This window comes from Plectropomus leopardus, chromosome 8, assembly GCF_008729295.1.
Source record: "Plectropomus leopardus isolate mb chromosome 8, YSFRI_Pleo_2.0, whole genome shotgun sequence".
NCBI lineage: Eukaryota > Metazoa > Chordata > Actinopteri > Perciformes > Serranidae > Plectropomus > Plectropomus leopardus.
The window spans coordinates 35,744,128-35,771,251 of NC_056470.1; the positions used below are offsets into that span (position 1 = coordinate 35,744,128).

Sequence of the window (27,124 nt, forward strand, 5' to 3'; positions counted from 1 at the left end):
AAACTAGTGCTGCTTATTTACAGACCTTGCCTGTGTGCCTGTGCTGGAATGTATTCAAACGTAATTCTGGATTAATTTCTGTTTAATTACTCGTGATTCTGGCGAATTCCACAGTCTTGATTGGTCGGGCAGTACATTACTAAAAGAGTCTTCCTGGCCAATAAGATGACCAGAGGCCAGCTTAACTGACCAATGACGGAGCGGGGTCAAAGGGGGAGGAGGAATAAAAAGAGGGGAGAAAGAGGAAAGGAGAGGGGAGGATAGGGAAGTAGATGAAATGAAGAAAAGCAAAGTAAGAGGTTAAATATTGAGGAGTTGAGGGAAGGAAAAGAAGGTGTCGGGAGGAGAGGACGGGTTTATGGACACAGGTACTGGTCGGTCGGTAGGCATCGGGCTCAGTGTGCTGTGGTACAGAGTGATTGTCCAGAGAAAAACATTGAGTGGTTATACAGCAACTTAGAAACTTCTAGAACCTGACGAGGCTTGGCCGAACAGTCCGAGGTCAAGTCAAATCGTCCCGGCTCATAGAGTCCTTACTTCCTCGTCTCCAAAGATGATTTTTTTCCACCTGGATTTCACATCTGTCAAGACTAAGTAGTGATTTCAAGGTGAAGTCATCAGTTTTTTGGAGCATCACTTTATTTGCTTCATTCTCCTTCGTTAAAGCTTGAAGCAACCTCTTGAATCCTTCGCCAACAAGTTTGTCGCCTCCATAAAGCTTGACCTGAACTTCCTGCAGTAAATCTGGATCCTTCCACGTGACGCTAAGGATTCAAGGTGAAGATAAATGCCCCAAAATAACGACATCAGTAAAGAGGCTTCGAACTTCTGCGGTTCGCCTTGACCATTTCACATTTAGTTCAGATTCGTCAAGACTAGGTTGAGGCTCTTAAGGTAAGGTCAAACCTGTCGTGGTTTTACTGTGACCCTCTGACCACCACCGGAGTTTCTTGATCCTTCAGACCAGAACAAGCCTTTCGTGCTAAAGTCTGGAAACTTGACTTGACCTTTGGCTCTTCAACCAAGCATCTAGAAAGTTCCCAACCAGCCTGGGAATCCTGAAGTCAAGTCGATCAGTCCTCACGTCACATCCGTTGTTTGGTGAAACCTGACTCAGTCTTTGTCCAGGTCTTTCCACAGTCCAGCTCCCCTTGCTTTAGTCCCTGCTTACACCTGCAGTGAATTTTAAATCCGAAATCCAAACTGACAGATGCATTTAGAGGGTTTGTTTTTTTTGCCCCGAAGATGACTCCACTCCACCTCGGAGTCACGTAAATGAATCCAAATCGGTTTGGAAACTGATTTTCTTCCCCCCAAAACCCAACAAACGGAGGTAGTTGGGGTCCCAGCCATCCAGTTAATCAGTCTTCAAAACAATCAATCAATTGACAAATAAATTGCTGATGGATTGATTGCTGGGGCTGTCAATTCTGTCCAGCGCTGAGCAGGTCAGCTGACTGTTGAAACAGTTCAGAAAAACAAAATGCCTTCACTTCCCCCTCCCCCGTTCTCTCCCCCCCCCCCCCCCCCCCTTCCATCCATCCATCCATCCGTCCATCAGTCCATCAGTCCATTCGTCCCTCCCCTCCTCTCAGCTGCTCCCAGACATCAGGTTGATGGCTTGCTCCAGTTTGTGCCTCAGTTTGTGTTTGCGACAGTAACCGTCCCGGTCCAACGCCGTCAGGATCTGCAGAGACAAAGGAAAGACATAAGAAATCACACAGAAAAAAGGATATGTCGTCAAGGAACTGAAACAAGTTCAGTTGCCAACGAAATAGCACTTACGGATACCATGACCTGGATGTCTGAGAACCATCATCAACATACAGCGACGTCACTTTTGCTGTGACGAGTCAAAGTCCTGTATTTTCCACTGTCACATATATAGGGTGAGGAAAGCCTGGGCTACACTGTTTTTGTGTTTTCTTTAATTTTTTTCATTACAAGCTGTTGGTTGTGGTTTACTCAGACTGTAAAACGACAAAGTGTAACTTTTCAATCTGGATCGCCCCCTGGTGTGTGACTGCAACATAGATCATAAAGCCCGCCCCTCCATGTTAGTGAATGGTCATACGCTCGACTAAAAACTCAAAAGACACGCCAAATAAATTTTCCTAAAGACGGTTTCTGTCTCTGAAGGTAGCTCTCACCACCTTGATGTTTGTTCAAGTGTTTGTTTTTAAGATCAGTTTGGCTTTAAAGGGTTTGGTTTTCCACCATGATTGACAGCTGAGACAGCCAATCCGTGCACTCCTACTTAATGGAGCTGCACGTGATTGGTCTGACGGGTGTTTGGGCAGGAACTCCCCCACCATGGTTATCGCTACTGCGCAGAGTCCAGCTCACAATGACATTATCCTCCCAACATGCTACATATGCTATATTTAACCAAAGCCGCCCCCCTCACCTCTTCCTTGTACTTGTTGATGTAAAAGTAGAGCTCACTGAGCGCGCTCAGTGTGTTGAACTCGGTGCCGTGCAGACGGGACTGCTCCACCAGGTAGGCGTCCATGTCCTGATCACTGATGCTGGGCATCTTCGCAATATCCCTGTAGTACCTGCAAGAAATACACATACACAGTTATACATCTTCAAACTTCAATAAGGGTACCAGCAAACAAATGTGTTGCTTTGAGGTTATTTTACTGTGATAATTACCTGTGCACTACCTGTGCACTTTTTTACTTTTGCTCTGAGAGGCAGTGGCCTTATTAGTTGTCAACACTAATTAATATGATTTATGTCATATAACATTAGAGTAAAACATTATTTGAATGATGTAATTGTCTCACCATGTCTGTTTTCCATGACGGCTATTTGTTACAATAATGAAAACTTTTAGGTGTTTCAGTTATCTTCCATTTGAACTACTTTTAGGATATTGTAAATAGCAGTTTGTTGAGGTAGATTGCAGTGTATTGTGTAAGTGGTTAAAAAGTAACATAAAGAAAAGCTACTGGTGTGTTAACTGGTTACATTAAATAGTTAGCATGTTAGCTACCTCGCAACAGCCTCCTTTAGTTTATTTCACACGCTAGCTACTGCTCCCCACAAATAATCAATTAGTCAGCTCTATTTTTTAAGTCAATTAGACCTTTGAGGTCAAATGGTCAAACGTACTCAGTTCCTTTTTTGTTTTTCAGGATTTTAGCTAGTTAACATATTATCTTCTTCTACCTCAAACTCTTGTAGTTGTGAATTATTCACAAGTTGGCACATTGGCTACCTACCCAACCAGTTCTTATGTTGTGTATTACAAAAAATAAGCTGGTTAGCATGTTCGCTACCTCCACCCAGCTCTTGCAGTTGTTTATTTTGCAGTATTTTAGCTAGTTAGTGTGTCAACCACCCCTTTATCTTGATCCCTTGATCTTGAAGTTGCTTTTTGGCTAGTTAGCGTGTTAGCTACCTCTCCACCCAGCTCTTTCAGTCTTGTTTTGCAGTTTTTTGGCTAGTTAGTATGTTAGCTACCTCTCCATTCAGCTCTTATAGTTGTTAATTTTAAAGTATTTTAGCTATGTAGCACATTAGCTATCTCCCCGTGCACCTCTTGTAGTTGTTTATTTTGCAGTATTTTAGCTTGTTAGCATGTTAGCTACCTCTCTGCCCAACTCTTGTAGTTGTTCTTTATTGCAGTATTTTGGCTAGTTAGCAAGTTAGCTATCTCTCCACCCAGCTCTTGTAGAGGTTTATTTTGCAATATTTTATCTAGTTAGCGTTTTAGCTACCTCTCCACCCAGCTCTTGTAGTTGGGGATGTCTTTCGCGTAGAGCAGCTTGTTGGACGGAGAGTCTTTGCCGAGCCGGTGTTCGGACGTCGAGCAGGAGTCCATGAAGGTCTGAGCGACGACGGACAGGCAGGCGTCGGTGATGCTGCTCTTGTGGATGTCGAACACAAACTGAGGATTCTTGATGACGTTGACCCAGAACCTGAGAGGAAGGCTGCAGACGCACAGAGAGGACGGACACGTTAAATCTGTCTCAGTCTCTAGAGGAAAGTCTTTACCGTCTCTTCAGTGTCTCTCACCAGTTGCTCTTCCAGGTGTGTCGGACGTCGGGGTCGCTGATCTGCCGTTTGTCAGCTTGTTCGTCCAGAAAGTCGAACATATATTTGATGGCCAATGGGAGAGCGGAGCCTCGGTGGGCGGTGCTGAACACCGTCTCAAACAGGTCGTCCACGAACTTCTGCAGCGTCCCCTGATGATGGACGACCAAAGAGTGGATTAGATATTTGGATCAATCTTGTGCTGCGTTCAGGCGCCTTTCACTGACTATTTAACCCTTTGAAACCCAAGCAAATTGGTTTGGAAAATTTGGGGAAAAAGGGAATGACCAACTTGTGACCAAAAAATACAAGAATTTAGTGAAAGGTGACAAGAAAATAAACAAACAAACAAAAGTTTAGAAAATGTAAATTTTCAGCACTTCTTAAGGTAATTTTCTTGTTAGTTTTTTTACTCTTTTATCCCTTATTTGCAAGATTTTTTGGTAACTTTTTATACTTCTGTTTTTCTCATTTTTGGGGAATGTTTTATTAAGTTGTTTCTTGCCTTCTCCCTGTTTTTGAAAGAAATAAAATCAATTTGCTCAGGTTGTAAAGGGTGAATAGCCACAATGCAAATGGCAAAATGTACTGAGTACCAAATAAATGTCTCACTTTAGAGGCAATCTTCTTAATGCATCCATAGTATTTTCCTCTAGTTTTTTTTCTTTTTTTCTGTATGTTGACGTCTTGTTTTCATAAAGCCTTCATAAAACTTTCATCCACTCGTCTCTTTTCTGTGACGTTATTTTCAAGTCTTCATATAATAACAGTGACGCACTCTTTCCCTCCAACAAAACTCATACAAAATGTATAAAAAATTAAATTATGCAGGTAAAGAATCCAAGACATAAAATTGCGCAGATGTTAAATAATGAGAATAATATATATTAAGTTATATAATACTGTGATAGATGAAAATGATGAGCAGCAGTGTGTGCAGGTACATGATGTGGAAATACTGTCTTCCTCCTTGTGTTTTTTAAAGAAATGAGATGAGAGAGAAAATGTGATAATGTGTGATGGTTGTTAATTGTTGATATTGTTGTTATTGTTGTTTGCTGATGACGTGTGTGGTTGTTGTTGTTTCTACAATTCTACAATTTCATTTAGCAGACGCTTTTATCCAAAGCGACGTACAACACAAGCAAGAATTTAGACTTGTTTGTTGATCATGTGTCAGGTTGTTGTTGTTTTTTGATGACGTGTGTGGTTGTTGTTGTTTGTTGATTACGTGTGGTTGTTGTTGTTTGCTGATGACGTGTGTGGTTGTTGTTTGTTGATGTTGTATGTGGTTGTTGTTGTTTTTTGATGACGTGTGTGGTTGTTGTTTGTTGATGTTGTATGTGGTTGTTGTTGTTTTTTGATGACGTGTGTGGTTGTTGTTTGTTGATGTTGTATGTGGTTGTTGTTGTTTTTTGATGACGTGTGTGGTTGTTGTTTGTTGATGTTGTATGTGGTTGTTGTTGTTTGTTGATGACGTGTGTGGCTGTTGTTTGTTGATCATGTGTCAGGTTGTTGTTGTTTGCTGATGACGTGTGTGGTTGTTGTTTGTTGATGTTGTATGTGGTTGTTGTTGTTTTTTGATGACGTGTGTGGCTGTTGTTTGTTGATCATGTGTCAGGTTGTTGTTGTTTGCTGATGACGTGTGTGGTTGTTGTTTGTTGATGTTGTATGTGGTTGTTGTTGTTTGCTGATGACGTGTGTGGTTGTTGTTTGTTGATGTTGTATGTGGTTGTTGTTGTTTGCTGATGACGTGTGTGGTTGTTTGTTGATGTTGTATGTGGTTGTTGTTGTTTGTTGATGACGTGTGTGGCTCTTGGTGTTTGTTGATTACGTGTGGTTGTTGTTGTTTGCTGATGTTGTATGTGGTTGTTGTTGTTTGTTGATGACGTGTGTGGCTGTTGTTTGTTGATCATGTGTCAGGTTGTTGTTGTTTGCTGATGACTTGTGTGGTTGTTGTTTGTTGATGACGTGTGTGGCTGTTGTTTGTTGATCATGTGTCAGGTTGTTGTTGTTTGCTGATGACTTGTGTGGTTGTTGTTTGTTGATGACGTGTGTGGCTGTTGTTTGTTGATCATGTGTCAGGTTGTTGTTGTTTGCTGATGACTTGTGTGGTTGTTGTTTGTTGATGACGTGTGTGGTTGTTGTTGTTAGTTGATCATGTGTCAGGTTGTTGTTGTTTGTTGATCATGTGTCAGGTTGTTGTTGTTTGTTGATGATGTGTCAGTTTGTTGTTGTTTGTTGATGTTGCATGTGGTTGTTGTTGTTTGCTGATGACTTGTGTGGTTGTTGTTGTTGTTGTTGTTTGTTACCTTGGTGGCCAGCAGTCTGGTCAGGTAGATCTCAGAGACCATCTTGCTGCCTCTGTCTCCTTCTCTCTGATCGCTGTGCTCGTGATTCTTCACCAGGTGCCACAGTTTGGTCCCTGAAAAAAAAAACACAACACACACACACACACACACACACACACACACACACACACACACACATAGAGAGAGTACACTTCAGTACACACAGTATGGGGTGAACTATGTGGAGAGAAGGATTATGATCCTATATAACTCATGAAATTAAGACACCAGGCAGGTTAACCTTCTAATTAACCCTCAAATTGCATAAAGGCCGACTACTTCTACTTTTACTTCTACTGTTCTACAACTTTTACTGCTAATTCCTCTACAATTCCTCTACTTCTACTTCTATTACATGTACTAGGCCTACTACCTCTACTTCTTCTACTTCTACTACAATTATTAGGCCTACTACTTCTACATCTACTTCTACTACAACTACTTGGGCTAATACTTGTACTTCTAAAACTACTACTAGGACTACTACTTCTACTATAACTTGTACTTCTATCTCTACTCCTACTCCTTCTTCTTCTTCTTCTCCTCCTTGTATTGCTGTAGCTGTGGTACCTGTCTCCTGGTCCGGGGTGATCATCGGCGCTCTGGATCTCAGACTGTCAGGACTGCTGGACGTTCGAAGTAATGACTCTGCACACACAGAGAGAGAGAGATAAGCTATCTGATCAGGTTAACGTGTGTGTGTGTGTGTGTGTGTGTATGTATGTGTGTGTGTGTGTGTGTGTGTGTGTGTGTGTGTGTGCGCACGCGCGCGTACCGTATCTGCTCAGAGATCTGGTGAAGGTGAAGGAGTTGGCGATGTTGTAGGCAGAAACTTGCTTCTGGACCAGCGCCACCAGAGAGCCGTCCGTTACCTAGCAACACACATCAGTCACGCATCAGTCGATCGGCCAATCGCTCCGTCAATCAGCTGACTAATTATCCATTCAGTCGGCGAGCTCGGTCGATTCTTATCTCGCCCACAATCTGGATTCACTCTCCACACGTGTCACTGCGGAGACTGATAACGGAGCAGGACTCACTCAGAGCTCCGAGGCTGCGCCGCCGCACGCCGTCTTGATTTAACGGCAGGAAACATTCAGCTTTAAGCTTTTAATCTGCGTCTGCATGAAGCCGCATTTAAAGAGCGCGTTTCACAATCGTGCTGACTGCGTCAAAGAGGCCGCTCCTTACAGAGAACATGAATCCTGCAACATTACTGCACTCCCACCTAAAGCACAGTTCGGTCTCACCACCCAAAAATAATAATGAATAAAAAAAAATTTCAAAAATAAAATATTTGAAAAGTACAAAAGAACTTCCTGTTGTTCAGTTTCACATCGTCTTTCCTTTAAGTCTAATTTTCGGCCTCCCAGCATGCAAAGCTGAAAGAGCAGATGGAAATCGGTGCTGAATATCTGCAGCTCCATCACACGATCAAAGACTCGCTTTCAGTGACTCAACCAGAGTTCACACTTTTAAACTGACTTAATGATCTGAAATCTGAGGCTGCACGCCCCCATATACAGATCTGCTGGTAACCATGGTGACTGTAGCAACGTGTGTGTGTGTGTGTGTGTGTGTGTGTGTACCTGGTAGTGCGCCAGTGTGTTGAGTCTCTTCCAGTCGCTCTCGATCTTGGTGGTCACGTCTTCGTCCTGCAGGATGATCCTGGTCAGTCGGCCCTGACGCCACTCTGACGCCACAAACACAAACATACGGTCAGCGTGTCATCACACGACGTCTGATGCATGATGCATTATTTTATTTATTAATTTATTATTTATATTCGTCCCAGATTTAATATGTCCATCGGGTAAATCTTCGTGATTCTGTGAAAACTCCGCCCTCTCGTGCCATCTATTAGCTGTTTCTATGGCAACATAAAGGACGCACGGAGGTGTGAGGACAGTGACGTTTACATTGTTAAGCATGCATGTAAAGGAAATAATAAACGAGCCTTAACGTGTCGTACGTTTGTGTCGAGTTTGTGTGTGTGTGTGTGTGTGTGTGTGTGTGTGTGTGTGTGAGTAGTTACCGAGGTCCATGTCGTCGGCCTGCGGTCGCTGTGAGAACGGGATTCCTTTGTAAACGGCGTCCAGCAGTTTGTCTTTGACCTGCGTCACTGTGTCGCAGTTCAGCACCTTCACCGGCACCTCCGTCCCCGCCTCGCCCTCCGGAGGGATACACATCAGAGTCTGAGAGACACAGACAGAGAGGGAAGGACACAGAGAGACAGAGAGACAGAGAGACAGAGAGAGACGGAGACAGAGAGAGAAGGTTCAGGATGGAGTCTTCTGTCTAAACTTCATTTCACTGTGTGTGTGTGTGTGTGTGTGTGTGCGTGTGTGTGTGCGTGTGTGCGTGCGCGCCACTTTGTTGTCACAGTGGGGAAAACATCATTATCGACCAGCTGTTGAATTGGATACCACCCCCCCAAACACACACACACACACACACACACACACACACACACACACACACACACACACAAAGAAAGAACGCAGAAACACATTACATTGTCTTCACACACACTTAAACATAAACATTCATTTGGATAATAAACACACACACTCCGTCCTGAACACACACACACACACACACACACACACACACATATGGACGCTGCTTTTACTCAGATTTCGTTATCAATAACCAATCATAACGACCACATTCATAGCGTGCCTCCTCAGTGTCTCCCGTTGTTTCCGTGGCGACGTCCACACAGAGACGCCTGATTAATAACAAACTCATCAGTGTTTGATCACGGAGCGATCGCCGGCGTGTCACATTTAACGACGTGATGTCATCGTTAACGACATTTAGCAGAATGATGACGAGTCGAGTCTGATCGATGCGATCGTAGAAACGTCTTCACCAAACTGTTGTTTATGATTATGTGTTTGTGTCATTATTGATCTGACGAACAGTTAAACACCATCTGCCGCCGCCGCCTCGTTCGTTCTGCTGCGCCGGCGAGCCTCTGATTGGCTCAGCTGTGTCAGAGATATGAGAGCAGCGCTGTGATTGGCAGAAAGTTTATTTATCAATCACCAAACCCTCTGATCTACACAGGGTTCACACACTTTTATACAAATACATTTCCAGGATTTTTCCAGGACTTTGGCAAAGTTCTTTCAATACTGCTTATCGGCTCTTTTTCATTACTATATAAAAGCTTTTTAAAATATATATTATTAAAAAAATAAATAAATTCAGAACAGGATTAGAGCTGAATATGAAAATACAGACTGTTTGCTATTTATAAGAGGGGAGGGGTGGTGCAAAAGTTGGATGCATGTCATGCGGGCCTGTGGCCAACATTTTTGGTGTTTTTTAAGGAAAATAAAGGTTGTAAAAATGTTTAATATCTGGTAAATGTTAATGTAAATGTTTTTAAAATTTTGTTTTAGTTTTTGAAAAATTTATCTCCTTTTAATTTTCTGGCAATATTTTTCATTGAAAATTTGGGGCAGTTTAAAAGAAAAATGGGAGATTTGTTTCGGTTTGAGGTGATGTTTAATTTTTTTTTTTTTTTAAAAAAGAAGTTTGGCCTTTTTCTTTTTAAAAAATATTTGGTGATTTTTAAGGAAAAAGTTTGGAGATTTTTTTTTTAAATGTCAGATTTTTTTGTCTTTAAATTATTTTGGCAGCTCACAGCCACAAACTGTAAAAATAGAAATTACTGTTGGATTTTTGGCTGTCCTTGAACACATCATGTGTTATTATACAGGATTTTGGCACAAAATTCCAAGACTTTTCCAAAACTTTCAGAGTATACTGAATTATATGAAGCAGAGTTGCTGTTTGCAAATTCCATGACTTTTCCAAGTTTTCCATGAACAGATGAAACCCTGTTTTAACCCCCATTAGATGATCAAAATTATTCTCTTCACCTGTCAGATGTTTTGGCTGATCAGTGAATTAAAAGTAACAAAATCAAAACCAGAAATAACAAATAGATTTAGTGTGTGTGTGTGTGTGTGTGTGTGTGTGTGTGTGTGTGTGTGTTACCAGCTGTTTGTAGTCGATCTGCTGTCTGATGAGCTTGTCTTCACTCAGAGAGTAGCGAGCCTCTCCGGTGATGGCGTCGATCGGCCCTTTCTCCATCTGCTGCTTTATGGCGCAGTACAGCATGAAGAGCGGCTCGCCGGCACACTCCTGAGGGACACACGGACGGACGGACAGAGACACAGAGACAGAGGACGGACAGAGACACAGAGACACAGTGTCAGGTCAGAGTGAAGAGGAACGAGGTCACTCAGGTAGAAGAAGTGAAGAGCTGAGCGTTTACCTTTAGGAATCGATGCAGCAGGAAGGTGAACCAGTTCGTCAGCATCTTCTCAGCTACAGACTCCGTCCTGAACACACACACACACACACACACACACACACACACACACACACATGGACGCTGCTTTTACTCAGATTTCGTTATCAATAACCAATCATAACGACCACATTCATAACGCGCCTCCTCAGTGTCTCCCGTCAGGTCAAAGGTGTCAGGTGTGATCCACATTTCAGGAAAAAAATCCTCTCAAAGTTAATGAATAAAACAGTAAAAACATTTCAGATCCAACATCTGTATTTTCATCTGTAGTTTGGGGTCAAAGGTTATATGTAAAGGGTTAATAAAGACGGTGTACGGACCTCCTCAGCAGCAGTTTGGGATGGTTTCTGTTCTCCAGGTTCTTCTCGATCAGGTCGGCCAGCAGCTGTTTCAACACCACTGTGGCGTACTCCATACGGCCCTGAGAGACAAGCACGCAGTCACCGACTGTTTACCTGCTGCTAAACAGCTGCAAACTAATATTAACGACCACAACACACCTGTGAACCAGTTATTACCACCAACAAAACATCTGTTAACCAGTTATTACCACCAACAAAACATCTGTTAGCCAGTTATTACCACCAACAAAAAATCTGTTAACCAGTTATTACCACCAACAAAACATCTGTTAACCAGTTATTACCACCAACAAAAAATATGTTAGCCAGTTATTACCACCAAGAAAAAATCTGTTAACCAGTTATTACCACCAACAAAACATCTGTTGACCAGTTATTACCACCAACAAAACATCTGTAAACCAGTTTTTAACATCTATTGCCACAGAGAAAACATGTTTTCACTAGTTATCAAATTATTTTCACCTTGAAAACACCTATTCTCGTTATCATTTACAGTTATTACCACCAACATAACATCTATGAAATAGTTAATAACAGTTATTGCAATCTAGAAAACATCTTTAAACTAGTAATTAAAATTAAATTATTTCTATCTTTTTAAATACCTTATGAAGGTTAAGGTCATTTTTACCCTAAAAACACCCTTTTTCATTAGTTATTAACCGCTATTACTGCAATACTGCATTACTGTTATGAAATTATTTACACCTTGAAAACATACATTTACCAGTTATTAAAAATGTTTACAACCGTAAAAAAACATCTAACATCCTGCTTTCTTATTATTTCCACACTGAAAACACATATATATTAGTAATTTAAGGTTATTAACACCTAAAAACATCTGGTAGCCAGTTACTACCACCTATACAACATCTATTGAAGTTGACAGATATTAATATATAAAAAACATCATTTACCATTATCTGGTTATTAACCACTTATTACCAAATACAAAACATATATTAAAGAACCAAGAAATATTATTTGTTGGTATTTATATATGTATGTTGTTAAGAGTTTCTCTTACATATTTTAAAGCTTTACAGGTATGAATGTGTATGTGGTCATGCGTCTGGGTGAGGCGCGCTTAGGCTTGTGCATGTGTGTATTAGTGTTTGTGTATGTATCTCATATTTTTATATTTCATTTTATGCTGCAAACTGGACCGTTCCAACGAAATGTCGTTGTACAACCTTCAATGACAATAAAGTTTATCCGTCTATCTGAACGTCTTAAAATCTTTATGAACCTTCTTTTAAATCTATTCGCCAGGTTTCTAATGTATCTAATGACTCTATCAGTTTTAATATTGATACATGTATTAATTAGTGTTACAATGATGAGCAGCAGCGTCTCAGATTTAATCAGGAGAAACGTACCTGCAGAGCGGCCATCAGCAGCGAGGCGACGTTCCCTCGGTCCCTCATGGAGAACGACCTCTGAGCCTCCAGAGTGTGAATAAAGGTCAGCAGGAACATTTTGTTGTTCAGCAGCTGACTGAATAGACGCAGAGCTTTCTCTACATTCGCCGGAGACTGAAACAAACAAACACACACACACACAGAGCGAACAGTTAGAGTCTGATAATAAGTGACTGAAGAGTCGCAGAGCTTTTTCTGCGTCGGCTGGAGACTGAACAGAGACACAGAGAAAGACAGCGTCCTGTTAAGAGTCTGATAATGACTAAGACAGCTGTTATCTGTGGACCTGTGTGGACATGGGACCGTCTGTCTGCGACTGCACGTCACTACGAGATAAACGATGTTTGACTCGAATTCACTGTCGCTAAACAAACCACAATCAAAACTTTACTTCAGAAAATGATTTCAAGGGTAGCGTCATAGCTAAAGTACGGCCATTTATAAATCAAAAAGATGCAGAAAAAACGACCCACGAAGTCGACTCGATTAGTGTGAGCACTTTTTACTGGGTCACCCAAAAAATCCACAGAGAGACTTCAGCTGATCCAAAACTCTGCAGCTGGGCTCGGTTTTAGCTTCCTGTAACATTTAGGATTGATTTTAAGGTCCTTCTCTGAACATACAGAGCTCTTAATGGACCAAGTTACATCGCTGACTCTCTTTATTGTTCAGTTTAATATTTTTAAACATTAATTACATTTTCAGTGTGCGATCTACAGCATCTCACTGTATATATTGTTATATTACTCCACCCTAATTTTCAGAGAAACCCTAATAAATCTGAAACCAGGCCACAAAGTAAAACATGCTCAAAAAAACAAAAGATCCTTTTGAAATCATAATAAAGATTCACTTTGGATTAAGAAGACAGAAAACCTCTGGAGCTCTGCGGGTCCTCCGAGAACACAGACAAAGATAAAGAAACTTTTTCTCTGCCATTTCTCATCAAATTCATGGAAATCCTTCCACCCAGAGACCGATCTGCTTCCACACCTCGTTATTAAGAGCTGAGGAAATCTAATTCACGGCCGCGGCTGCAGAGAACAGAGGCTCGGCGGCTCAGAGCTTCCTGCTGGGTTCGCTTAATTAAAGCTGCGTGGCGGCCCGGACGCCGCAGATACTGTGGAGAGTTGCTCGGTCTCAGCGCAGACTTTTAAAAGAAGCAGACTCATTCTGTGATACCTCTCTGTGTTTGTTCAGCCAATCAAAGTGATGAAGCGATGTTTGAGTAAGTTTTTGTTGGTACGTACGTCGAGCTCTTTGAGGACCGGATGCTCCTCTATTCCAGGGAACATGACTCTCATGGTGTACGTCCGGTACTCCAGGAAGGGGATCTTCACGCCGTCCATGTCGTTGGTCAGTTCCTGGATGTCTGTCTGCAGCTCTGCGAAGGCTGCAGTGACCAAAAAGAGAGACACGGTTAATTTCACTTCTTGACTAAAGCCCCGTCTTTACGTCTCCTTTGCATTTTGACACTAAACGGCAGCTTCATGCGGCTCCAGAGTGTGATTTTAGTCAGCATGCTGGTATCATGGAAACTGACTGAACGTACCCTCTTTGCACTCCAGCGCGACCCGGCTCTCCAGGTTGTCCATCTGCAGCTGGAGGCGTTTGAGCGTGCGGTCGGCGTCGCGGGTCTTCCTCTTGTAGGCGATCAGGACAGCGATGATGGCGATGAGCAGCACGCCGCCGCCCGCTCCGATGCCGATGATGGCGGGCAGTGTAAGGGCAGAATCGGAGTAGATATGGAGCGTTCCCGGGGAATACTCCAGACCTCCGACCAGGATCTGCAGAGAGACGACAGCGTAACGTTAACATCAGGGCGGCACGGCAATAAATATCAAACTCTCCTTTTTTAGCACATTTCAAGGATTTTAGGACGTTTCTCAGATATTAGAACATTTCTAGGAATTTAGGACAGTAGTGTCTTAGCTGTGTCCTCTGTCGTCATCGCCATCACCATCATCATCATCACCATCACCATCACCATCACCATCATCACCACCACCATCATCACCATCAACATCATCATCATCATCATCATCATTATCATCATTATCAACACCATCATCAAAATCATTATCATCACCATCACCATCATCACCATCACCATCATCACCATCACCATCATCACCATCACCATCATCACCACCACCATCATCACCATCAAAATCATTATCATCACCATCACCATCATCACCATCACCATCATCACCATCACCATCATCACCACCACCATCATCACCATCAAAATCATTATCATCACCATCACCATCATCACCATCACCATCATCAACACCATCACCATCACCATCGCCATTACCACCACTAACACTGACATCATCATCATCATCATTTATTCATTAGAGAGAAACAGGAAGCTCAGACACCATCCATCAGAAATCAATCGCTTTAATAACGGATCAATAGTTTATCTGTTCCCTTTGAACATCTGTGTGTGTGTGTGTGTGTGTGTGTGTGTGTGTGTGTGAGACCCTCTGATCTGTGGCATCAGACCAATTACCCATGATTCCCTGCAGCTGCACTTAATGACCTTCACCTTTATAAACACCTCCTCTCTTTACCTCCTCTCCTCTTTTTACACTCTCGTCTTTCTGATTTTAATCTTGTGCTATGAAATGTGATGTGTTTAATTTGAATGATCAATTCTTATTTAACTGACTTGATTTTATGTGATGTCGTCTTTTTATTCTTTTTTATTTATTTTATTGAAAAAAAATGAATTTGAAATGTATTTCAAACGTAAAAAAAAAAGTAAAGAAAAAAAGTAGACATACACAAACACGCTATCTAAACGTATCTAAAGAGGGGCGGGAAGAAGTGCAAACTTATTAAATCCCACCTCTTCTCCATCAGTTATTAAAAGCTGTATAAGCTATACACTATACAGACACATATATATATATATATAAAACTACATGTAAACATATCCACAGTGTATTTTACAGAAAATGTATGTTTTATTTAATGTCCTTTTATTTATGGTTTTATTGCATCTGTTGTTGCTGGTTTTGGTCTATGTCTTTGTAGTATTTGATATTGAAATTATGCGTCCTGCATCTTGCAATATTTGTTATCAAAAACGAAGAATGAAAGGCGCGTTAAAACCGTCAGCGTTAATATCTGCCTCTTCTGATGTCGGAGCGAAGACGCTCCTTTGGTTTTGAAGCTGTTTAAACGTCCATAAAAGTGCAGCATGATGGAAGTTTATTCACTTCAAACTCCACTTACAGCTTTCTGGATAATGTTTAAAGTTTTTTTTGTTAAATCAATCATGTTCAGGTGTTGAAGAAAGGTGAAAAAGGCGTGATGTCACTCACCAGGACGCGCTGCTCTCCGGTGAGATCTGGCGAATCACAGAGCAGCTGGTTCTCTGACACGGTCAGAAGACACGGAGACTCTCCGATCAGGACCGTGTAGTTCAGACGGTTGTTACCGGGAGCCGGAGGGATCAGGTTCTTACCCTGTAATCACAGCAAGTACTCTGATTACTGGAGTAACTATACTGCAGGGTAGAAATACTCTGTTATAAGTAAAAGTTTTACTTCAGTAAAAAGATGAAGCACCAAAATTTTATTAAAGTACCAAAAGTAAAAGCACCCACTCTGCAGAATGGCCCACATTATACCACATTGTATTGTATTGTATTATATTGTATTATACACTAGGGCTGGGCGATATGGAATAAAGTCTTATTACGATATTTTTTTCATAGCAGTCAATATCGATATATCACGATATACATCAAATCAGTATTTCTGTCGAGCTTAAAGGTTCCTTTGACTCCTCAGTGAGATATGAAGATATCATCAGGTTAATTTTGGTTTAAATATTTATTTTCTGTCAGACATTGAACATGACAAATATACTGTAGAACAGCATCACCAGCTGGAGGACCTATTCTACTAAAACTCACAGAGGTCCAGGTACTAAAATGTCCTCCCAGCAAAGGTCCGAGCCTCATACATAAAATCAATATCACCATTAACTGAACATTTTACTTCGATTACGATTAAAGAACGATTATTTTGCCTTTTGCTCTTTTTTGTGACCATGGTGTGTTGGAGTGTAATAAACATATGATTTATTATTATTTATTAAACTTTCGAGCATTATATAAAAATGAAAAGCTCCATCTGAAACAAACTTCAGGTAAATTGAAGCACATTGTGCTGATAATAGTCCAACCTCTCCTGACTGCAGGACTCTGACTTCAGCTTCTGTCAAACTTCTGTGCTGTTAATCATTTTACTCAGGAATTAAAAACTTCGGAGTCGGCCTACTTCTCCTATAGCTGCCAACATTCACAGTTAGAGAAAGGCTGAAAATAAGCTCATGTGCTTGTGGCCCTGGGCCCCCAAAACATTACATCTGCCCCTGGTAATAATAATGAGAGCTCAGTGGGAGCGGCTGGATGAGACACGGAGCGATGCGTCCTGCTGTTTCTAAATAATTAATCCAACGTCTGATTAAAGCTGAAACTAACACAAAGTCGTCTGTAGAGTCTAAAGAAGTCACTTTCACCTCTGCAGATGTGTCTGTTTCAGACACTTTGGTGCTGTGAGGAGAAGCTGCGCTCTGTTTGTCTGTCTCACTGCGCTGCTGTCGGACCATCAGCTGTTTGATCCGCCATGATGAAATGCTGTGGCTGTCAAACACTCAGCTGTTCTACAGTCAAAGTCCTTCAGTTTTATACATGATTGTTCAACATGTCTGCCCTCGCTGTGTTTGTTGTACTCACCTTGAGGATGATGGGTGACCCCGGTTTGACCTCCAGAATCCCAGAGTTCCCCAGGGGGTCAAAGGTCGGGTTGGGGTAGTGCGTGAAGGGGGTGGAGTTCAGGACCAGCAGAGAGGAGACCTGAACCAGAACAATGATACAACATGAGAGGCTGAATACTGCAAATAATACTGCAAAAATACAAAAATATTACTGACAATAATACTTAATAAGAATAAGATATTAGGACATTTCTTGGGTTTTACCATATAGAGAATATTGGTGTCATTTTTACTAAAACACTGAAAAAGGCAAAGAGGAACTAGGTAAGAAATGTTCCATGAATTGTAAGAAAATTAGTGGCTTTAGAGAATGATTTAAAAAACTAGGAAAAACTATATTCATAATTATCATGACTACATATTTTACAATTATTTCAGAATTAGTGTACATTTTCAAACACTTTTGTTTAAATCTTTCTTTTTTCAAATTTTCAGGTCATTTTCTTGGACTTTTTAATTTATTTCTTACTAATTTTTGGGGCCATTTCTCCTCCATACCTCTCACTGTATTTACCTTGTGGTGATATTATTTAGTCATTAGCTCATTTAATAATTATTGCTCTCTCTTGAAATGTTTTAAATTTGTTGATATTTTCATAAATGGTTGTTTGTTATTAAAACTAATAATCCTTAATAATGCTCATGATCTGATTGACTGTAAATAATCAGTAAAGCTCTTTGAATCAGCGCTCTGCACTCAGAGCTCCTCCTCACCTCTTAACCTGATTATCCAACACCTGCACCTCCTCACACTGAGGAGCAACTGCAGAAAACACACGCTAACACGCGCAGGGAACACGCAAACTCACCACAGAACACAGAAACTCACCACAGAACACGCAAACTCACCACAGAACACAGAAACTCACCACAGAACACGCAAACTCACCACAGAACACAGAAACTCACCACAGAACACAGAAACTAAAGCGGGTTCGAACCCTCTGAACTACTGTGACACAATAAATCTGCTGAAACTACTGATGTCACCACAACGATTAACACTACTCTGTGTGAGTGTGTGTGTGTGTGTGTGTGAGAGAGAGTGTGTGTGTGTGTGTGTGTGAGAGAGAGTGTGTGTGTGTGTGTGTGTGTGTGTGTGTGTGAGAGAGCGAGTGTATGTGTGTGTGAGTGAGAGAGAGTGTGTGTGTGTGTTACCTGGTCAAAGATGAAGCCGAACTCGTCGGGCCGCAGCGCCCCCTCTGGTGGGTTTGGTTTCCCGTAAATCAAACCAGGAGCCAAACAGGTCATAGTGCTGTCGTTGACCACCGAGCAGAACTACAGATGGAGACACAGAAGAAATTTAGACTGACTTTATTTCACAGACACTTATCCTTTTAGATATTATTCATAACCAACATTATTAATAATAAAAACTGCTGGCCTTTTTTACATTTAAAGGATCCGTGGGGAGACAGTTATATTTTTTTCCTTTTTATCAGATATTTGAGAATGATGGGAGAATATCGCATGATGATTCAGACTCAGGAAGTGAGGCGATACGGTTCCTTGACAAAAAACCCCATATTTTTCCCATTTTTCGTTATTATTTTGTGAATTTAATCTCAGAGAATTTTTATTTTTCAATATTCAAAAATAAATTCTCTGAATATTTACGACACTAACCATGGGAATTCTGAGTTTATGCTCAGAATTTGATCCCTCTTTTCATTTTTTTGTAACTTAAAAAACGAAAGATGATGAATTATTGTTTATCATCCCGTGACCCCCTGAAGGGGTCGTGACCTCATGTTGAGAACCCCCCGTGTTATTCTTACGTTGTTGGTCTCCACGCCGCCGTATTTGGCTCTGACTTTGGGCTCCTGGATGGTCAGCAGGTTTGTTCCCGTCACTGTGATCACCGTGCTGCCGCTGCAACACACACACACACACACACACACACACACACACACACACACACAGCCAGGTTACAGATGGATCCTGTGCTGATGAGGCTGATGAGGCTGATGAGGATGATGAGGGTGTGTTTACTTGAGGATGGTCCAGTTGGGCTCGATGCTGGTGACGGTCGGGTCCTCGGTGTAAACGTATCGGGTGTCCGAACTCATCACCTCGGCCCTGTCAATCATCAGACGGATGGGGGCGGGGCCAGAGCCTGACTGGGAGGCGGGAGTTATGCAGATTATTTCCCGATTGGTCCGTCTGGGAGAGGACGAGGAGGTGAGAGAATTATTGATCATATATAACTTACATAACTTATAAGTTTCTTTATTTTTATTTGAGTGATTGATTGATTAGAGTGGAGTTATTGATCACTGACTTGACAAACAGACACTCCTCCTTATCGATGTAAACGGTGACGGTGCTGCCGGCGTCCAGGTGGCGACCCGTCACCGTAAGTCTGGTTCCCCCAGAAACAGGACCCTTCTCAGGACGCACCCGACTGAAACTGGGACTCTGCAGCAGGAGGAGGAGGAGGAGGAAAAGGGGAGCAGGAGGAGCAGGAGGAGGAGGAGAGGTACTCTGTTGAAATTGTTATTGCACCACTTTTGTTCTGCAATGTTGCATCACAGTTTAATTTGTCTTTGAATTAATCATTATAACATTATAATATAATAATAATTAAAATCTTAGACATCTATGAAACATTTGCAATTCATTTTGGTGATTTTTAGAAACTTCTTTTTCTTTGAAACTTTGGGCAATTTTTTTTTCTTTGATTTTTTTTTTTTTTGGTGAATTTGTTTTAATTTAATTCTTGGGTATTTTTTTTCTTTGAAAATTTTGGGTGATTTCTTTTCATTAAAATATTTTTCTTTTTTTCTTTTTTATTTTTCTTGCAAAGTTTTTGGTGACATTTTCCTATAAAAATTTTACCTTTGGGACTTCCGGATCGTCGAGTCAAGCGATGGCAGCATAGGAAACTCGCTCCCGACACTTTTAATTAAAGTTCACCCACAACAACTCGAATACTTTAAAAACGAGTGCGAACAGTTGGAGGAAGATTGTGGGTCTTGAAAATGCCTAAAAGTAAGTCGAAAAAGGCAACGCAGTCGGAGTCACCCGAGAGAGAAGCAGTTAGCCAGTTAGCTCCGGCTAGCAGCGAAATGGAGGACAATGACACGGATTCAGACCACGGCCAAAAGCAGACGGAAGAAACAGGCCTGACCCTCAAACTGAAAGAATTAAGGGAGTTCAGGAAAGACAGCATTCAACAGCTGAAAGAGATTCGTGAAGAAATCAACAAAACTAACACAAGAATCGAGGATGCGGAGAAAAGGATCGACGCGGCAGAAACTCGGATACAAGCGGTGTAGGAAGCGGTGACGGAGCTGCTGAAACTTCAAATACACCTGGATGCAAAGCTCACAGACTTGGAGGGCCGCTCCAGAGGAGAGAACATCAGAATACACGGAGTTAAAGAGGGAGCGGAGGAGAAATCTCCATCGATGGAGGGCCTGGGTCTCCAGGACTCCTTTGAGCTGCGGGTGGAGAGGGCTCATCGCGCCCTGACACCAAAGCCGCCGTCGGAAGCTCCACCGAGGTCCATTGTGGCGAAAATGTCAAGTTTCAGGATGAAAGAGGAGATACTGAGGCTGGCCTGGCAAAAGCGGGGATTTCAACTACACGGGAAAAGAATCAACTTGGATCATGACTACGCGCCTGATGTGTTGAAAAAGCGCAGGGAATATGCTGAAGCGAAATCAGTACTGAAGGAAAAAAGCATCAGATTTCAAACTCCTTTTCCAGCCAGATTAAGAGTGTTCTATCCAGAAGGGACGGTGCTGTACGGATCCGCGGAGGAAGCAACCGGGGACATGGCAAAGAGGGGGCTCCCAGTGAATCTCTATTGGAGCAGATTCAGAGGTTCACATGGCGCACGAGCAGGAGACCGGGAAACCGGGAGAGAACAGGCAGAGTTGGGGGGCTATAAGGAAAGACTGCAGGCTTTTAGACGCCAGGATCCACAGTGTCTGCAAGAGAACTGTAAGTCATGAAATCCCGGAGAAGTAGTACCCATTTCAAAGAGGGGGGCCGGGGAACCAGTCCGCAGCAGGGAGAACAGACTGAAAAAAACAAACAAAAAACAAAAAAAACTGTACATCAGAGGAACATTGTATAGGCTAGAACTAAGGAGACTATAATGGTCAGGATACGGATTTTCCTCGGGCATATAGACAGATGAACAATAACATGCACAGTGTGGTGCACGTGACTGAGGGCCCTCACACACTGGCGGGTGGGAGAGGATTTCCCTCAAAGCCCTCTCACCAACAGGGCTTAATAAGGATCGAAATGAAGACCTCACCATTGGAAGTTTGTTTTTCAGGTGTTATTGTTTTTGTTGTGTTGTTTCTACATGTTTTGCTGCCGTTCTTAGCAGCTTTGGGGGTGTTACCTGTGATATATTTAGTTATAGGTGAATACTCTTATGGGTATGAAGGATCCTCCTTGTTTTCTTTTTTCCTCCCATTTATTATAGGACACTAAATGCAAGCAGTTAAAATAGCAACTTATAATGTGAATGGTCTAGTCAACCCTATCAAGAGAAGTAAGATATTGACCAAACTGAAAAGAGATCAAGTTGAGGTGGCTTTTTTGCAAGAAACACATCTATCAGATACAGAGCATGTTAAATTAAAAAGAATGGGCTTTAAGTATCAGTTTTCATCATCATATGCAGCTGGCTATAGGAGGGGGGTGGCAATATTGATATCTACAAAAATTAGTTTTGAGCCCATATTTGAGAAGAAGGATACAGAGGGGAGATATGTTTTTGTCAGAGGGAATTTATGTGGCTCATTGATAACTTTTCTGAATATTTATGCCCCCCCTAATTCTGATTGGAGTTTTTTCAGACAAATATTCGATTTGATCATAGCAGAATCTCAAGGTGTTCTAATTTGTGGTGGGGATTTCAATATTAGATTAAACCCTAAACTTGACTCTTCAAAAGTACATGATACTCAGCCCAATCACTTGAACAAAGGGATCAATTTGGCTATGAAAGATATCGGTTTAATAGATGTTTGGAGGGAGATAAATCCTCTGAAGAGAGACTATACATATTTCTCTAATCCACATTTGGTATATTCAAGGATTGACTATTTTCTAATGTTTGGTAAAGATTTACATAGGGTGGACGACTGCGACATAGGGATTATGGACCTTTCGGACCACAGCCCTGTGTATTTAAAACTGCATCTCGAACGATGTCGGAGAAACACATTATGGAGATTAAACACTCACATATTGAATAACATGAAGGAACAAATTAAAAAAGATATTACTGAGTTTTTGGATCAGAATGAAAATGGAGAGGTTACATCTCCAATATTATGGGATGCATGTAAAGCAGTGCTAAGAGGAAAAATAATTGGATACAGTTCTCATTTAAAGAGAGCTAAACAAAAAGAACTAGATCAACTACAAGCAGAACTGAAACAGCTGGAACAAAAACATAAAGACACAAATGACCAGGAAACTAAAGATGCACTTAGGAAGAAAAGGAATGAAATAAATGAGATCTATACAAAGGATATACAGAAAAAAATTAATATTTACAAAACAGAAATATTATGAAGGGGGAGGCAAAGCTAGCAAATTGTTATCTTACAATCTGAAGAAGCAACAGGCGGAAAACTCAATCCATAAAATTAAAAACCCAATGACTAATTTGATACACTATAAATTAAAAGACATACAAAATAGTTTCGAGACTAGTATAGTCTATAGTATAGAATAGTATTTTCAGAGACTATACTCGCAACCTCAGGTTGACAGAGTAAAAATGGAAGAATTCTTAGAGAAGACTCGTCTTCCTAAATTGACTGCTGATCAGAGTAACCAACTTGCAGTAGAAGTCACAGAGAAAGAAATTAAAGCAGCTATAACCCATCTCAAATCAGGTAAGGCACCTGGCCCAGATGGGTTTCCATCACAGTGGTACAGGGAGATGGGGGGTGCCTTGATCCCTGTGTTGCAGTCCACCTTTAATTGGGTCCTTAAAAAGAATGAGATACCGCCTTCTTGGAGGGAAGCAGTAATTTCGCTGATTCCAAAGGAGGGGAAGGATAAACTCGAATGTAGCAATTATAGACCAATAAGTGTGTTAAATCAGGACTATAAGATCTTTACACATATACTAGCCAAGCGAATAGAGGGACTGTTACCACAAATCATAAGCCTTGATCAGACAGGGTTTGTGCGTCAGAGACAAACTCAAGATAACATTAGACGGACCTTGCATGTAATAAGCCATATAACAGATAATAATTTAGAAGCGGTATTAGTGGGGCTGGACGCTGAAAAAGCTTTTGATTGTGTAAACTGGTCCTTTTTGTTTAGGGTTTTGGAGGAGTTTGGTTTTCCTTTATTAAGACAATACAGGCTCTTTATGATAACCCAAGGGCAAGAATTAAAATGAATGGAGCAGTTTCAAACCCCTTCTCACTGGAACGCGGAACAAGGCAGGGCTGCCCAATCAGCCTCCTCTTATTTACAATTTTTATTGAACCCCTGAGTCAATCGATTATTCAGAATACAAATATTAAAGGAATATGTATAAAGGGAGGAGAGCAAAAGATCTCCTTGTTTGCAGATGATATATTGATACAATTATCCAGCCCAGAACAATCTCTAGTACAGCTATTTTCACTTTTGGAACACTATGGATCGTTCTCTCGTTATAAGTTGAATGTCTCAAAGACTCAGATTCTTAGTTTTAACTACAGCCCCTCAGAAAATGTGAGGAAAAGGTACAATATTGAGTGGGAAGCCGAATCCATGAGATATCTGGGTGTAAATTTACCAGCTGATCTGTCACAACTGTCTTCACTAAATGTTCTCCCCTTGAACAACAAGATAAGGGAAGATATAAGGAGATGGGATTTAATACCCTTTTTTAATTTTGGATCTCGTATTGAATCAATCAAAATGGTTATCCTGCCGAGATTGTTCTATCTCTTTCAGTCCCTTCCACTAGATATATCTGACCAGCAGTTTCAGGAATGGGATAAACTTATCTCACGGTACATTTGGCAGGGGCACAGACCAAGAATCAGATACCAGAGTTTACAATTGGCAAAGAATAAGGGGGGGGTCGCGCTCCCATGTTTAAAGGACTATTTCATAGCAGCCCAATTGAGATCATTAGTATGCTGGTGTAATCCAGAATATAACGCTAGATGGAAGGAGCTTGAGGGGACTATAACAGGAGAGTTCCCGATCCAAGCGGCAATAGGAGATAAAGGGTTGATGGATAAGTTAATTGAGTCGGGAAACCATTGGATTCGTTTGCCACTTAAATGGTGGAATAAGGTAACAGCTCAAAACAATCTTAAGGAGGGGATCAAAGTGTTGAGATGGTGCGCTTTTGATCCAGACTTCCTACCTAAAAACTGGGACACAAGGTTTAAAGGATGGGTAACTCGTGGATTGACAGCATATTGCACATTTTTGAATAAGGGGACAGTGAACAATTTTTAAAACCTAAGGACACAATATGGCTTGAATAATGATGATTTTTATAGATTTCTTCAAGTTCGTCACTATATTGAGAACATTTTGAAGGAGATCAAACAAGAGCACCGGGACAATATTTTTTTTAAAAGTCTTCATAAGCGCATACATCTCAGGCTCAAACCAAAAAACTGTTTCAAGGCTCTATAGGGGTCTGCAACAAATGAAAGGTAGCTCACTCCATGTAAAACAGAAAATGGGAAATGGAAGGGAACTTAGTTCTAAATGAAGAAACTTGGGAACAGCTATGTGAGATTCAGTGGAAAACTTCAAATTCAATACAATGGAGAGAGTTTTGCTGGAAAAACCTTATTAGGATTTTTATCACTCCAGTTCAAAAAAGAAATTATACCAATTCTTCTGTATGTTGGAGACCGTGCAGATCCCTGGAGGCTAATCATTTTCACATATTTTGGTCATGTTCAATATAGCTCCCCTTTTTGCAGGAGGTGTATACATTTTTGAAGAAAGTATTCCAGATAGACATTCCATTTAAGTTTGTATCTTTATACTTAGGCACCCTACCAGGGGAAAATGTCACTTCTAAGGATAAATATTTATTTCAAATTCTAAGTGCCGCCTGTAGGAAAACTATTACAAGGAAGTGGTTGAAACCAGAGAGACCTACAATGGATGAGTGGTTTGACATAGTATATGATATATTCAAGATGGAAAGAATAACCTTTGCCATAAAATTGCAACAAGATGTGTTTTTAAAAAGATGGGAGAGATGGATTAGATTAGTTACACAGGTACGGCCATCATTTATTTAATGATATGTTGTATGTACTTTCATATTCCTTTCTTTGTGTGTGTTTGTTTGATCCTTCTTACCTGTGTAGTAAAAGTTTTCTTGAGAAACTTAAAGGTATACCCCACCAGTTATATAACCCTGTTCTAGGGAGAATAGTTCCTATTATGTACTCTTAAAGACTCATCTCAGTTATTATGGTGAAAGGACTATTCATTCATTTCTGTATTGTTCATGGTACTACAAACATTCTGCAATGTGAAATGTTAATTAACAGAATGGATGTATTAGACTTTGGTTATGTTAATGAACATATGTACCATAAAAATTCCTAATAAAAAGAGTATTAAAAAAAAAAAAAAAATTACCTTTTTTTTTTTTTTTTTTTACACTTTTTCTTTTTTAATAGCCAGAACTGTACAAACAGAAATGTAATTACTTTAAAATCTCTGACGGTTTGAACAAATCATTTTCCAGAGGAATTAGGGGAGGCCTAACAACGCTGCTGCCTGTGTTTATGTGTTGTATGTTTATAAAAAAAGCTTCTAAATAAATTCTCAAGAATTTCTTTAATATTCGACTAAATGTTCAATAAACTTTCAATTATGCTCAGTTTTTTCTGAAATGAAAATATCTTTAAAAACAAATATGTTGTTATGATTCTAAATGACTTTTTGTTTCTTTTTTGTTTATTCTGTTGTTTCTGATTGTTGTGGTCGTTAGTTTCCGTCACGTGTCCAGTGCGTGTCTCCGTCTGCACACAGTGCAAAGACAGAGACACGCACTGGACACTGGACACGCCGACTCACCACGAAGGAGTAGGTCTGAGTGGACAGCGTCCGATACTCGGCGCTGCAGACGCCGATGCAGAGCTCCACCGGACCGCCCGGCGAGTGAGGGAGCAGAGCTTCGGCCATGTCGCACACGATCCTGCAGAGAGCGAGAGAGAGAGAGACAGACAGACACACACACACACACACACACACACACACACAGTCAGCACACGCCTCTGACACGTCACGTGTTCACACGGGCACGCTCACAGCTGTGACCGACCTCTCGGCGCTGATGTACTGTGAGGGGACGGGGTTACAGCGCACGCCGGCCACCTGGACGTGAGCGATCTCCTTCACCTGCAGACCCAGGTTCTCGCCCTCGATCGTCACCCGCGTCCCGCCCTCCCGAGGGCCCGTGAGAGGGTCGATCTGAGGGGGAGGAGCCAAAATCAACACATCAGGTATTACTGATTGAAGACAAAACAAAAACAGATCGCTGTGAGCGATGCCGAATGATGAGGAGGTCGCGGGTTCGATTCCCTACCCTGGTGATGCGCGGGTGGCTGCAGCGCAGGTTGTGCCGGCCGTGGTGCATCCAGTTCTGCTCGGCGGACGGACAGTGCTGCCGCAGGAGACACTTCCTGGTTTCGGTGCACCAGCCGCACTCGAAGGCCGACGGCGCTTTGAGACACTGACCGCAGCTGGAGCGCTGAGCCTCGCACTTATACAGCAGCGCTGACGGACACAAGACGTGACCCACGTTACGTCCACGAAGACGAGACAAACAGGACACAGCAG

At 41.5% G+C, this 27,124-nt stretch overlaps 1 protein-coding gene across 1 annotated transcript; it reads right to left on the reverse strand.

Moving 5' to 3' along the window:
- Positions 1-1,588: 1,588 nt before the first annotated feature.
- Positions 1,589-26,774, reverse strand: LOC121947184 (plexin A3). Its single transcript, XM_042492118.1, has 23 exons — positions 26,607-26,774; positions 26,360-26,480; positions 19,599-19,735; positions 19,310-19,480; positions 19,096-19,189; positions 18,476-18,595; positions 17,277-17,396; positions 15,856-15,999; positions 14,067-14,301; positions 13,765-13,907; positions 12,473-12,628; positions 11,046-11,146; positions 10,687-10,753; positions 10,407-10,553; positions 8,431-8,590; positions 7,985-8,088; positions 7,171-7,267; positions 6,966-7,043; positions 6,357-6,469; positions 4,027-4,196; positions 3,729-3,941; positions 2,408-2,558; positions 1,589-1,687 (listed from the first exon to the last, which is right to left on the reverse strand). Exons 2-23 carry the CDS (start codon positions 26,465-26,467, stop codon positions 1,592-1,594), a joined length of 2,925 nt encoding a protein of 974 aa, XP_042348052.1. The 5' UTR covers positions 26,468-26,480; positions 26,607-26,774; the 3' UTR covers positions 1,589-1,591.
- Between the last annotated feature and the right edge of the window lie 350 nt (positions 26,775-27,124).

Excerpts from the sequence above, each read along its gene's own strand:
- LOC121947184 (XM_042492118.1), bottom strand. The coding sequence starts at position 26,467 with ATGGCCGAAGCTCTGCTCCCTCACTCGCCGGGCGGTCCGGTGGAGCTC. Across the intron at positions 18,596-19,095 it reads GCGGCGTGGAGACCAACAAC|TTCTGCTCGGTGGTCAACGA; the intron begins GTAAGAATAACA and ends CTCCATCTGTAG. Across the intron at positions 7,044-7,170 it reads CAGATCTCTGAGCAGATACG|AGTCATTACTTCGAACGTCC; the intron begins GTACGCGCGCGT and ends CTGTGTGTGCAG.